This window comes from Scophthalmus maximus, chromosome 10 (genome assembly GCF_022379125.1).
Source record: "Scophthalmus maximus strain ysfricsl-2021 chromosome 10, ASM2237912v1, whole genome shotgun sequence".
NCBI classification, from domain to species: domain Eukaryota; kingdom Metazoa; phylum Chordata; class Actinopteri; order Pleuronectiformes; family Scophthalmidae; genus Scophthalmus; species Scophthalmus maximus.
The window spans coordinates 8,255,121-8,270,080 of NC_061524.1; the positions used below are offsets into that span (position 1 = coordinate 8,255,121).

Sequence of the window (14,960 nt, forward strand, 5' to 3'; positions counted from 1 at the left end):
AGTGTTTTGCTGTTATTCCGAGCGTGTGGCCCGGCCTTCCCTCAAAGCATTCGCAAGCTGACCCATGAATATTTAACAAGAGAATAAATGGTTTCAATAAACGCATCACATTAGCATCGGCGTCGGTGCCAACGCGCGTTACACTTAGTCAAGCCAGTGACGGAGGCAGTTGGAGGTTTTTTTACAGGAGGAATCAGAGGAGTGAAGTGAGGAATTGGCTGCCTGCCTCTCAGACGCAGTGCTGTGAAGAAACACAAACCTACACGTATGGGCCTCCAACTTGATGGACAGGTTGTCTCTGTAAAAACCCCAAAAGGGGTACGAGCAGCATATTGTGACCCGTAGCTTTATTTTAAATCCTAGGCGACCTCTGGTGGCCGTAGTAATTATGACGGGTGCAAAGGAGGAGTTGGGTGACGTAGTTCATAGAAAGTCCATGTCTTAAGAGGGCTGGGGTGGATGGACGGGTGGACAAAACAACAGGAGACCGCCATGTGAAACCAGCGATGTTTCTTTTATCCGTGACCGTTTCACAACCGCAGTTGCGTGTTTATTGTCGTAACCGTGATGACGAAAGTCCTCTAACCTTAACATTGTACTTATTTCAATCCAAACCACAACCTTTTACCGAACCAGCCGTTTCTTAAACTGGGGGTGGCCAGGCCCTTCGGGCGTGGATGACCAGGGGAAAAGCTATGGACTGAAAGTTGAATAAAAGTAATTTATCAAGGGAAAACAAGCAAACAAGAGTTTGTTTCCCTTATCATCGTTAATTATTGATAGAAATTGTGGGCCGTGGACTTCTATTGGCTTCTGAAGTTTGAAAGCATGCAAGAAAAAATTGATGAGAGCCATTTTCCTAAACCTAAAGAAATAGTTTTTGTGCTATGATTGTTACCGCGATGACAAATATCCGGAACGCCTACTGTTGGCATGCTCCTTCGGGTCGTACAAGGTGGAAGTGAAGGCGCAAACCAAATGGCCGTTTCGGTTTGAGGTCTTGTTGGAGGCTGTTCAGTCTGCAACCGCTGATTATTTTCATCATCAACTTATCTGTGAATATTTTTTTTTGCTGCTAGCAGCCGTATTTGAAACGCTTACAGGCGATCTTTATTGATGGGAACTTTATTAGTTTGTCAATTCAACAACGTCAAAGTCAAGAGGGAAAAGCAAATCTAGAAATCATCAGTCATTTTTTCCCCCCTCCAGGTTTCATGAATGTGTGCACCCAATTCATCCAAGAGTTTTAGAGGAATATCAACCTAATGGTGCTGCTAAATTCAAAATCAGTAAATTACCAAAAGCAGCAAATCTTCACAGAAAATATATGACATTTTATCAGGATTAAACAACTGAAATAATTAACCAATTATCCACATTCATTTCGATCAACTAAACAAATAATTGACTAATTGTTTTAACTCCACTTACCAGGTTATATTATGGTATTTATATGTATTTATGTGGTGACACAGGTGGGATTGGTCTGTGGAAGCAAGGTGCCTTTGTGTACAGACATTCGGACACTGACACGCCGCTGAGAAATATGTTACAAGTGGCACTAATGAATATATGCCATCGTCTCATTTCATTAAGTGCGCATAGGATGGAATCCATCATGCGGCGTCACTCTCCATTTGGACACGTGCCCAAGAGGCCGTGGCGAGCTTCACTTTTATTTGCTTGTGTACTTCATGTAGAATTTGACCTTCTGTGAATCTGATGGTATTGTGATAATTACATTGGTACCGAGACCCCACGTAATGAGACTGTGACGTGATTGAATACTGTTTGTTTTCAATGTAAAAACACTGCTCTGTGTCTTTGTCTGGAGGCTGTGCCTGGAGCATGCGTTCGGTCCGGTCAGTGTGCGTGTTGGTGCACGTATATACTCACAGTGAGCCTGTGTGTGTGTGTGTGTGTGTGTGTGTGTGTGTGTGTGTGTGTGTGTGTGTGTGTGTGTGTGTGTGTGTGTGTGTGTGTGTGTGTGTGTGTGTGTGTGTGTGTGTGTGTGTGTGTGTGTGTGTGTGATTGTGTGTGTGTGCGCGCACACCTCGGAATCAGTGCGACTGCGCGATGTGGTTAATTGTCTAGATTCGTGGAAGGATCTGCCCATTAGTGTCACACAGTGAGCAGACCGATATCCTCGGGGTCACACGGCCCGGGAGAAATTGAGCAGGCTAAGATATACAGTGCAGTTTAAATTAATTGGGAGGCACTTCAGTAGCTTTTCAAACATTAACCACAAATGGTGGAGTTTATGCTGCGAGTTGCTCCGGCTCTTCAAACACGCAGGGCCGGGGGAGTAGAAAATGGTTATTGTTTAAACATTCATCTCATCTGAGCTGCTCCAGCTGTATCTACAGTGGATATATGGGGCAAGTCTCAACAAAGGTATCATTTGTGTGTGTGTGTGTTCACTAAAAATTCTCAAACTGTGGCCAGGGCCTTCGTTTACCTCAACTGAAAGGAGAAGCAGATCTTTGTTTTATACAGGCCATTATCCGGCTCAGTACTAAGACTTTTATTTCCCCTGCTTTCTGATTCTCTCCACTTCGCTGTTAATATGTTGTTGCTTTCTGCTGCTACTGCACATTGGAGTGTGTTAACACCCGAAAGCCTCTGGTGTCTGAATAAAGTGTGCACAACGGCAGCATGTGAAAGAACTAAACTAAGTAATGAAAAACTGGGAAGAGTGCAGCGGTTCAGTTCAAATGAGAAAAAGTCAAACCAACCGAGTGGTGAGTGGAGGCGCCGCTGTGCGAGGGGCACGCTAATGGAAATGGAGATTCTGTTGAATTTACAATCAGTAATATTTGGCCTTCATTTGAATGCTTTCCTGGGTTGTGCATTTTCTATGTGTGTCATAGTGGGTTAGGGGGTTAGTTATACAGCATGTTGATTTTAAATACCTGCTACAATTCTAGTTTTTTCCTTGTAAAAGCAGTTTAAGAAATCTGTGTCTAAGTATATTCGCTGCTGATCTGTCCAGAGGCACTGACCCTGAAGGATAAGCTATAAAAAGGAGCCGGGTTGAAATGAACCTCAATGGGTGTTTTGTTAACCGGTGTGTGGAGTTTGACTGTAATGACTGGGGAGACATTGGATGCCAAGGACAGACGAGTGGGGAACCACTGAATGAACCCGCCGTGCACACAGCAGAGGCCTCGGAACGAGTAGCAGCGCCCTTGTTCTGTGTTTGTGCGCACACAAAAGGTTAAGAGAAGGGGAGCCTCTTCAAGTCCCGACCGTCAGTTCCGCTTCTTCCTCAAATAGGACTCTGATTCACTTCAGAGCTGGATACGTGTCACAATGCGATATTTGCTTTGCAAACAATTCTTCGAGTTTGTTTCATCCTGTTTGGAGGACCAGATGTGCGACGCTTACTCACAGAAAAGACATCTGAGGTCACGCCAGACAGTTATTCACAGAAAAGGATGCAGAAAACACTTTCAAATAGCTTCCTCTCATTGTTGCCGCTTTTCTGGCACTCACTCCGATGCATTATGTCGCAGACCCCACCCGTCTGGACACTCCGGTTTTTAACACAATCATAATTTAAAACATTTATTTGCAGACACTTGTCGGCCCAGGTCTGATGAAAGGTTGTTTTGTTGCCAACGGTGCCGTTGTTTGTTTTATATGGCTTTTAAAAAAAGCCTCATGCAGGAAGCCAGTCAAACAAATGTGGATACAGTTGACACGCACAGTAATATTCTGTATGAATTGACAAAAATAATATTCATGATTATTCTATCAGGACATTGACATTCTCATGCAGTATATTTTGGAAGAGATTAAATTGCACTAGGAAACAACAATTTCACATTGTCAGTTTGTTCTGTTAATTCTCACAATGTTCACTCGTGAGCTTTTTATGAAAGTGTCCCATTGCTCGTTGTTTCATGTACATTGTAGAATCTGGACTCAGCGTTCCTTGACACTTGTTCAGTGGCACACATCTTGCTTTATGTGGACTATGAGCGGAGCAGTGACCCCTGCCCCCTCTGGTAAGGCAGGGAGTCGATGAGTTGGAGACATTTTCTAAACATTCAGCAAAATTCAAAGACGGCGGGAGCGGTGAAGCCGCAAGACGGATTCCGGATAAAAGGAGGTGCTGCAGGCACAGCGGTTGACCTCCTTGACCTCCACCCCCCCATCCGCTCTTTTGTAGCAGTTTGTACATGATCAAAGACGACTAAGGACGGGAGCGGAGATGAGAGCTGGCCGTTAGCTGACCCGACTGAACTGGAGAGGTGAGAAAGTGCATCATCTGCCGTGTTCCGACGGTGTGCCACACGTTGCCGTGCGAACGTGTGGCCTGGAGGATGTCGACAGAGAGTCTCATTAGTGAATCTGAATGTGAAAAGTCAGCAGAAACGGAAAGCCTAGTTAGTTCAGCCGGATTTGCAGGTGTTGAGGTCGAACCGAGCACAGGGATTCGTTCGAGCACCAGACCAAGAGAAGAGGCTTGTAGATGTCTCCTTAAAGTGAAAATAAAAGAACGACTAAGAAATGCTGCCGGTGCTCTGGCCGCTACCTGGTTGGAGTTATGTGTTGGGGAGTCCTACTGGTGAAGACAGAGAGTTTTAACCACGCAGATCGTTAACCTCGGATGGGAGTCATTTTTCTGCTGCTAATGATGGCTCATCTTCTGTATAATAATAATAATAATAATGATAATAAATTGCATTTGTATACCTAACTAATGCTGTACTGTAGCAAATGCTGAGCAAATTGACATCAGATGCTGCTTCTCCTTCTGTATGTACTCTGGTAGTAATTATGTAGACACTCATACTTCCAGTCTGGAGATGAAATGTGTATTACTGTCGAGCTCCCGTTCTGTAAATCTCTCATTCTGTACTGAATGCAGTGCAGCCGGTTATTTATCTTCTGCTCTGATTAGTGTAAAAGGGGACATTTTGCTGCCAAACTGTCCCACGCGTCAAATAAAAAGAGTTGTAGCATTACTTTTATTTTCACTTTGGGGCCATGGTTGAGGCTCTGGTGGGCCTTATTGGTCTCCCTTTGTTTCTTTTGGCTGGCCCCGATCTGGCCTGTTTGACTGTTAATTTGAAAAAAGAAAGAAAGAAAAAGACCGAAAAAATTTGGGTTGTTGCTCACATTTGGAGGGAGAAAAAAAAACAAACAGGCTCTACCTTTCTTCTCATTCCCATCACACTGGACACACAGTACAGAGTCGGAGGAAACCAGGGACACAATTTCAGGAAGTTTTCTTTGGCCTGGGGGGAAAAGCGGAGAGGAGATTTTTTGCGAGATCCATTTTTAGTAGTGTCAGAGGTTTTGGGGTCGGCGGTGGGGGCGGGCAAGGAGTGCCTGGCTGAAAACCGCAACACGTGTGTGTGTGTGTGTGTGTGTGTGTGTGTGTGTGTGTGTGTGTGTGTGTGTGTGTGTGTGTGTGTGTGTGTGTGTGTGTGTGTGTGTGTGTGTGTGTGTGTGTGTGTGTGTGTGTGTGTGTGTGTGTGTGTGTGTGTGTGTGTGTGTGTGTGCGCCTCCTGACTGGATGTGGTCTGGGTCCTGAGGATGCAGGAAGTAGTGTGTGTTGTCCAGCGTACAGGTGCAAGTTTGAATGGCTCCAGCATTTCCCCCATTAGAATAATATATGGACTAAGGTTACATTTTAATCCAAATTTTATTCAAGATTAGCATAAATACTCAAGCTGGCATTTGGACTTCTCATATTTTGAGTACTTTGTTCTCAGCATCCTTTTGGAAGGCTTACATTTTCTTCCATTAACCCTTTTCCCTTTATTCCCAACAGAGAGCAAAACCTTATTCTGTGGACTGCACTGTTCTCGATGAGCAGTATAAACAGTCTCACGCACGTTTTGAATGGAAATTACAAATTAATGTCAGATAGATAGATAGAAAGATAGATAGATAGATAGTGATCACTGACTTCACTGTTGTGTCTAACTCGTTCCCTCTCTCTGTCTCTCTTCTCCAGGGACCTGAAGAATAATTTGATAAGCACGGTGGAGCCCGGGGCCTTCCGTGGTCTGCTGGCTCTGAGGAGACTGTAAGTATGATGAGGGCTTGTAATAGCTTTCTCCAGGGGACAAGTTCTCTGGCTTTAGAGACGACGGGGAAGAAGAAGAGTGTCTTAACTGCAGAGCTGAAGGGAGTACAAGTTCAACTGAGGCAAATGTGCCGAAACTACTATTCCGGGCTTCTCGGAACTCTCCCTACCCGGACAAAGCTAACCGAGGGCCCCTTTTCAGGCAGCGCCTTCCTTCATGTTAATACAGCTAGACAAGTGGGAGCTGCCCGCTGTGATTAGGGAAGGGTTTCATGTTTTGCCAGGCGGGACATCGACTGTGTAGGGGTTAAAGAAAGGGGGGAGCATTTGTCATTCAGTTTGTCCGCACAGAATTGTGTGGATCAGAACCTCTGCACTTCAATCCTCTTGTCTCCGAGCTCATTTTTCAGCAGAGAGGAGAGGAAATGCTGGAAATTTGCAGAAGAAAAAACATAGAAATGGCACAAAAAAGTGTTTTTTTAGGCTTGGCTGACATGGGGAAGGTTGGCACGTGGATAAAAGTAAAATGGGACGAGGTGCAATGGAAACAGACTCTTTGCTGTTTATAGTTTTACTAATTTTCACGTGTGTCATATCCAGGGTGACCGTATGTCCCAGTTTGACCGGGACGTATGTAGAGGGGTTTCATTTGTAGAAGGAAGAACGTGTTTTTACTGCTTCCAATACTTACACATCTAGTGTTTTATAATGTTTCAATTGACGATAAAATTAAATAAAACGGGTCTCTCAGAGGTTACAGAGTCTCAAACTTACAAACATGTCCAAAGCTGTAGAAAAAGAAAGTATGAGGGATTTTTTCCCCCCCTTCTACCTCGAGCAATGTCCTCAACGTTTCTTTTTTCTCTCATCCTGGCTGTTCTACATTTAGGCTTCAGAGTGAGTGACATGATTCCAGCCTGATAGTTAGTGGGATCTGGGCTGGCGGGCATGCAGGCAGTGAGCCGGCCAAGCTGATGCGGGGCGCGTGTGCACCAAGCACGGGGAGCAGCAGAGTGCTAATTTAAGTGCTCCCCAACTGGTGATTACTCGAGTGCTCAGCTTATTTTCCCACAGCTGCTCCAGCAAAGCAGCTCTTTAATTACAGAGTGAAAGGGCACGGAGCCACGGACGCGACGGCGCTCAGCCACTCGCATTTCGGAAGCCCGCTGCCTCCGCGTACGTTTGTGTGTGTGTGTGTGGGGGGGGGGGTTCGTGGTGTGACTGCGATTGTTTCGTGAGGAGTAGAAGGATCCAAAAGGTCAGGAGACATATTCCAGGATGTTGAATAGATGAATGAACACGGCACTGGTTTACTAAACACAGCTTTCACAGCTGTTTACGTCCCCTCTGTTTTAAGGAGGCAAGCAAGCATGAACGCAGACACTAACACAGACATACAGTTATATCTGCAGAGGATTGAGCTTTTTGGACTATAAAATGTCCTTTTTTTCCTTTTTTTTTACATGAACTGCTGGGTGTTCTTCTCTCCTTTTTTTTGTCCTCATAGGGACTTATCCAACAACAGGATTGGCTGTCTCTCCCCCGAAATGTTCCTCGATCTGGGAAACCTCTCAAAATTGTGAGTAATCCCAGCATTAAGAAAATATGAGTTGCACTACTATGTAATGCTTAATTTGCTGTGCAGAGAATGTGGTGTTTGATATGGCCTTGGAAATGGGTAACATAGTACAGTAATTTGGATTTAGTGCTCGTGAGGAGTGGTCTGTTTCTGAATGAATGGCTTTGTGTGTGTGTGTGTGTGTGTGTGTGTGTGTGTGTGTGTGTGTGTGTGTGTGTGTGTGTGTGTGTGTGTGTGTGTGTGTGTGTGTGTGTGTGTGTGTTTGTGTGTGTGTGTGTGTGTGTGTGTGTGTGTGTGTGTGTGTGTGTTTTACTCTACTTTAACAGGAATTTATCTGGCAACATCTTCTCCACCCTGACTGTGGGACTTTTTACACACCTCGTGGCTCTCAGAGTGCTGTAAGGCAAACACACACACACAGACACACACACACAGCCTACACATACACATACACAAATGGCATTCAGTTGTTTAAACCTAAGCTGTTATGGTGTAAAGCCATAAGGGGAAAGGTCAACAAGTTACAGGCTGCCTTCCCAGCAGATATTTTCTCCCATTATAGCTGGAAAATCACCGGTGTAACTAATGACATTAACGGTGACTCTGTTCCGTGTAGGTGGGCCAATAACCATCGCCAGGGAGTCAGCGAGTACACAGTATTCCTGCAACCTGGAACTGGCACACTCCGGTGGAAATTAAACCACCATTAATTTTGTCAATTACACCTGAGTTTTCCTGTTATGACATGTCAAAATGCCTGCTGTGACGAAGCGCCCAATTAGTTAAACTGCTCTGAGTTAATTGAATCAGCGGAAAGTTTGCTCGAGCCCAGTGACACAAACTCAAGCACGCATATGCGTATGACTGTGCGCCGCTATTCCCGCCAGGCACTTCCACACCGAGACTCTATTCTGTGACTGTCAGCTGAAGTGGCTGCTCCTCTGGGCCCGGAGCAACTCGGTGAGGATTGGGAACGACACGGTGTGCGTGTTCCCCAACCGCCTCCATGGCTTGGAGTTCCGCAACCTGCGCGAACAGCAACTCAAATGTGGTGAGGAATTGTGATCGTGTGTAAGATTAAAATAAACGGGTGGTATTTAAGGAAAACTATAGCAAAAAGCGACTCAATATAGCTTCACATCTCCTCTGTCATGCTTCCCTCTGGACCTCCGTCTTTGCACCTCCTTTGCACAGTTTTATGGGCAACACATGACCTGGCCAACCACGGGTAACGAATTACAGCGTACTGCTGTAGCTCAGTAGTTCTGTGATTCGCCCTCTGGTGCCTCTTGGACACCTCCTCAGAGTTGGGATGGGGGTCATAGGGTGTTTCGGGTCTTTGGTCCGCAGACAGCCTCGCCTAATACCCAGCCGATCCCACACCTAAAGTTTACTGCTGATGGCGATGCAAATGGTGATGGTCAGTCATCGTCGAATTGAGCTGAACAGTTGCTCCAGTACTTTCGAAAAACGAAGGGAAGGGGCCGAGGGCGGTGACTGTATAATTATGACATCACAAAATGAGTCCCGATGGCTCCTTGTGAGGCACAGCTTCTGAATATGGGCTGTGAGCCTTTCTCTGTCGAATTGAACGTGCAGATAGTATTTTTTTCCTGCATCACATTGACTGTGTACTGTAGCATCAAATCCTTCCCCGCGGGCCCCAGATAATGCTCCACATAATTAGCACTTTTGAGTTAATTCATTGAATCCACCTGGCATCCCAGGTGTAAATGAGCCCTCGAGTGTGAGGCCTGAATGAAAACCAGCGGGTCCCCGGAGTTTCTGGAACCGACTGTCTTGCACACTTTCGCTAGACAAGATGTTCCTTGTAATCATTCATAAGAGCTGCAGAGGCATCTTGATGCTGTGTTCCTGTGTGACACTGCTGTATGTGACTTGTGACTTGTTACCATGAAATTTGAGGATATTCTTCAGAAAATCAACGGAAAATCAAAATTAGACACATTTTAAATCATTAACATCCAACCGATGAATCCTGGATCATTTTCTTTAAAACCTTTGTTTTAGTACATTTAAAGCAAATGTTTTTTGACCTTTAGGCATAAAAGACAACTCCAAGAGATAAAGGACATCTTTACACTCTGAGAATGCCCCCCGAGGCTTCTCATTAACAAGAAACAGCTTCATTTCACCTCGTCACATTTTCGAGTGGTTGGCCCAATGAGAACATGATTAAGTAGATCCACAGTGATAATAGGTTTCCCTCTCCACTGTTATCGCTGCACCTGCTGTGAACTGTTTGACAAGCCTAATATGAGGCAAAGATTTAGTGCAAAATGGCCATCTGGAAAGTCCCCAGGCAGAAATTGTCTCTTAATGCAGTCTTTGTGTGACCTTTGCCCTGTTGCGCACCACCTGCGTTGTGGGCAGCTGGTTGACTTAAAAGCCCGAGAAGGGAACTTATGCGACGGAGGTTGCTAGTTTAAAACCCCCCCAGGTCAGAATTTGGAATATGTGCAGGGAAAATACAATTTTTATATGTTCTCCCCTGCCTCTCTAACTGCTGTCAGAGTGCTTTGAGCAGAGCATTTAACACTTGAGCGGGTAGTCGTCCTTCTTGAGTCACTCACTGGCCACTTTCCCCCTGGTGTGTGTGGTTGCCCTTATACCTACACTGAGTAGCAGGAAGACAAAAGGCGGATAGAAAGCACTTGGAGAGGGCAGACCTCGGACAATTATTTGCAAAACAGACTTTTAAGACGAAATATATTCAGTCTGAAGACACAGGTTCTTCTCTATCAGTAATGGGTGCATCAAACTCAGTTTTTTAGGTGGAGCAAAATGGCCGCTTTGCTCGTGTCAGGATTCTGTTAGCTACACGAAAGAGAAATCCCAAAGTCTTTCTGAAAGACTGGCTGCAAACAGGCAATCTCCCCCTGCCTCCTTCCCCGTCTCCCCTCGGTTGCTCTGTCTCCATGCTCGGTGCCGCGGTCCACGGGGGAATTGTATCTCTTATGCCACAGAATCATCCCCCCTCTTCTCCTCACATCTGGTTCGCGCGGGGGGGATATTGCCCTGGAATGAGAAAATCATCAGTTAGTGGTGGACTATGTCGTGTGCTTGTGCACGGTGTGGGTAAAGTGTGTGAAGTGAAAGGACATTACATGAAGATGCAGTACACGCAGGGCCGTCTGCGGAAAGCAAATGTGGAGAATTGTGTCCCGGTCTGCAGCATGCACATGTTCGTCCCCCCGTCCCCCCGCTCCCCCTGCAGGTTGTGCGTTTGAATACACAAACGGCGCCGCCCCGAGACTTCTGCACCACAGACACTCCGGAGTTATTCTGTGTAATCCTAATTATGGTTACGTGTTTTTCATTTGCACAGAACAAGCCAAAGCAATTACAGGGTAATTCTGCGTCATCCTTGGACAAAGAGCCATGAATGGAATCCAGTGGCAGGACGAGGAGCTCTCCTTTCAGGCCTTAAAGCATCCATTATGGGATTACAATAATAAGGCTTCCTGCTCTCGCCATGCTTGGATCCGTGCGCCTTTCGTCAGCACACCCACATTTTCTCAGAACCTTATTCATTCACTCAGTACCAAGCAATTTTCAATTAGATGCAGTGGTGGCGCTCCAACAACCATATTTTTAAATCTTATTTCGTGGTTGTTATTTTCATATGGTTTCACTTTGGAGGAATATGTCGTACACTAGCCAGGACCTTGTTACGGCTGCGTGTATGGTGGATAGTGCTCAGAACCTGGTGCTAGCGTCTTGTTATCAAGAAAAGTGATGGGATGGGATGAAAATGTCCCTCTCTCCCACACTCGCATACCTTTGGAAATATTAATATTTCTCCACTGAGATCTCCCCATTGTTTTTATGACGGTACATCATAGTAGATGCATCTGTTTCTTTCTCCAGCGGCTCCGGCGTGATGGGTAGCAGATGTCTGCACCATACATTCCAGCAATGAGCTCCTGTCCCTCTACTGATGCGGGTCGGGTGCTGCCTGCAAATGAGAAGGAATGGAGGGGCGCGTGCAGTTTCCTGCCATGATCAGGTGGCTTCCTGTGTTGAGGTCAGGGCAGGCGTCTGTTATACTCATCTAGCCACAGCCCGCTGGTTGGTTAACACTGCCAGGATGAGAGACTTGAAGTGTGGCGCTCACATGGCACGCCGCCTGCTGCGGGACAAGCCTCTGTTTTCTATGGCTGTTTTTTATTGCATGATGACACAGCGGTGCAATTGGTCTTCATGGGCTTCATGTCATTAAATAAAATGTTTGCGTGCAGGCAGTCTCTTAGGCAGTGGTGTGCCTCTAATAGTTCACTAATATAAATAAAATACCACCAAATATGACTCAATGTAGCCTGTCATATTGGTCTTTTGAAGTTCAGTCGCACACAAATTGGTTGCTTTTTGAAAGCTACAATGAATTGACTGAAGAAAAACATACACGAGAGCAGCAGGAGCTCCGATTGGCCAGACTCCTCGCTGACGCAGAGCAGCTGGCCAACCAGAGTTCCTGTGTTCTCTCTGTGGGCTGGCCATTCAGTTTTTTTTGGCCCTTTAAAAATTATTGGCTGAACAGTTTCTATCAAAACACTGAGGAGTTTCTGTTGGTGTCTCTGATTCTCAAGTCTCAGCTCCGGTGTGCGATCAGTCAAATCTTCAATTCTGCTCGCCTGAACACGGTCACAGTGAAATTAAGATTCATTTCATAATTCATAATTTAAACACAGAAAAAGAAAAAATAATTAATTTCCTAAAAATTAAAATGGTCCCCTGATGAGAAAATAATGCTGACCAAGGCAACACGTTGCCTTTCCTGTTGCTACTCCGTAATAAAAGCCCCGCGGTGTCTGGCTACTTGAATGTGTTTAGTGTGAAGCAGCAGCATGATGTTCCCTTTGCATCAGCAGTAACTTTTATTTTAACTCTGATATGATGTGAAGAGTGCAAATGGTAAATAATGAGGCTCTTATTAAAATAAGATAAAAATGCACTTGATCACATGCAGTCGTCTTTTATACCTGTGATAAAATAGTTGTATGGTTAAAAAAAAATTAAAAATCCCTGGTAGTGAGGCAATCACTGTTTGCTCTGCAGACTGAGCCACACTGCTAATGAAATCTGTCATCCATCTCTCTTTGTCCTACACACGGACACGCACGTACGCACACGCGCGCGCACACACACACACACACAACCAATAACTGCGTCTTTGCTCTGGCAGTGTCCAGCGGGTGAATCCAAGCAGCCGCCCTCTGATCCCCGGCTCAAAGCGTTGTTTCAACAGTATCGGCATCAGACAAGTCAACAGTCAACGGCCTCCGTAGTGTTTCAGCTGCGTGTCACCCGCAGGAGATGACAGAGCCTTCGCTGCTGTTGCCGAGGAACGTCAAGTCGAGTCTTAACTCTCTAACAGGGTCAGCGCTAGTAATTACACAGAAATGTCGTCATGTACGAGCCAATATTAATGACAGATATTATTCAATGTTGCACTCGGAAGCATGGCACTTGTGATTATGCACCTATGAGTATAAATCGCTTGTGTAGGAAATGAGTTCAGAGAACCGCGTGTGTTAATAGCTGTGATTGCTCACTGGGTTCCGCAGTATATTCACATAAACAGTGGCGCAAGCGATTCTCCCCTGCTCCGTGGAGAAGTTGTGGGCTGTAGACATGCTGCCACATCACCCAACATGGATCTTTCAGTATTGTTGTTTTTTTGCTAACCAATGTATGAGGCAATAAAAAGACTTTATGACCCTTGTATCGAATTGCCTGTCAGACGGCAGCAGCATCCACCATTGATTGGAATACAAGCGAAGGCAAAGTGCTTGCTTATGCTGCTCTTTGGAGCATGTCCAAGGAAACGTCTGCTCCTGTATGAACGGACACACGCCGAATGAGCTCGGCAGCGCGCTGGGCTAATCCTCCATCCTGAAAAACAAAACACAACACACATGTCCAGCCATCGCTCACCGAACCAGGCAAAATCTGATAGTCCATGAGTTAGAGACTATCATCTGCTGCAGTATAATTACAATAATCAGGGATTGAGGGATTTTCTCTCAAATCAACCCCCCTCCCCCGATATGTTTTAGCAATGGACTAAACAGTCTCCTCTTTCTTCCTCTTCTCTCTTTGGTAAAAAAAAGCCTTGGGGTCTTAAACAGCTGCTGTTGGTAAGTAATCCTATCACTGGCGTTGCACCACTCTTCCATTGTGATTATCTGAGGAGTCAAGGAGAGTCCAGGGGAGTGCTCAAGGCTGTTGTCCTTTATCAGCTGCCGTTCATCTCACTCAGCAACAGCATCAACATGTGGGAATGATTGGGGGGAGGAGTGTGACCTTGACAGAATCTACTGTGTGCGCGCTGTAGGTGCACGTTTGTGTAAATGTGTGCCGGCTTGATACGAGTCTGATTTCATTACAGCTCAGGCATGTAATGCCTTGTTTGTAGTTTGTTAAACGCCACCGGCAAAATAGGCAAAATCATGCAGAACACCCATCCGGTAAAACCCCCAGTCTTCCTCTGTCTCTCGAGGATGGGAGAATGACCTCCCAACTCTTCCTTCTACCTTCCCGCCTCAGCAAGGGGGGAAGGGAAGGTTCACAAGCTGACCTTCCTGTTTTTATTCTCTCCTCATCTTCCAGATGGACCTCTGGAGATGCCCCTCTTCCAGCTCATCCCCTCCCAGAGGCAACTGGTTTTCCGCGGCGACCGACTCCCCCTGCAGTGCACCGCCTCCTACGTGGACCCGTCGGTGGAGCTGCGGTGGCGTCACAACGGCCACACCGTGACCACGCAGGAAGACCGGGGCGTCGATGTGGAGGATACCCTGCTCCACGACTGCTGCCTGCTGACCAGGTACACAACAGAGGACAGAGGAGGAGGGAAGGGGAAGGAGGGAGGGAGGGTGGGTGGATGGATCGGAGAAATGTGACTGGCCTGTTGCACTGACACATATGCACACACGCCCAGAAGGATGTGTGTAAGCCGAGCCAAAATACACAAGCAAATACAAAGAGAGACATCGGTGGCAAACAATGTACAATACACACATGTTCATTCATTCAGCACAGACATGTTCACTGGGGTCACACACACACACACACACACACGCATGCACACACACCTCCCTCTCCGTCTCTGGCCCTCACTCACCCATAGGAGCCGTGATTTACCTTTTGTTACTGGTGCCCTTGATAAGGATCTGAAAGGACAGGACAGAATTGGCTTGGCAGCGTGCCAACACCTCGGAGCAATCTGCGGCTCGTCTCCGTAGGTTGGGCGCCCCAGCCGCTCCCTTTAGCGCCGGCGGAGCGCCGGGCTGATCACACGCAAACAGGAACAGATGC

The 14,960-nt window shown here is 46.2% G+C and overlaps 1 protein-coding gene across 1 annotated transcript in view; it reads left to right on the forward strand.

The window, feature by feature from the left end:
- Positions 1-14,960, forward strand: part of LOC118283520 (adhesion G protein-coupled receptor A1) — a 132,611-nt gene that overhangs the window by 18,983 nt on the left and 98,668 nt on the right. The window contains exons 3-7 of the mRNA XM_035605594.2: positions 5,972-6,043; positions 7,551-7,622; positions 7,949-8,020; positions 8,510-8,673; positions 14,256-14,469. Coding sequence (XP_035461487.2) covers positions 5,972-6,043; positions 7,551-7,622; positions 7,949-8,020; positions 8,510-8,673; positions 14,256-14,469 — 594 coding nt within the window. The remainder of the gene's footprint in view (positions 1-5,971; positions 6,044-7,550; positions 7,623-7,948; positions 8,021-8,509; positions 8,674-14,255; positions 14,470-14,960) is intronic.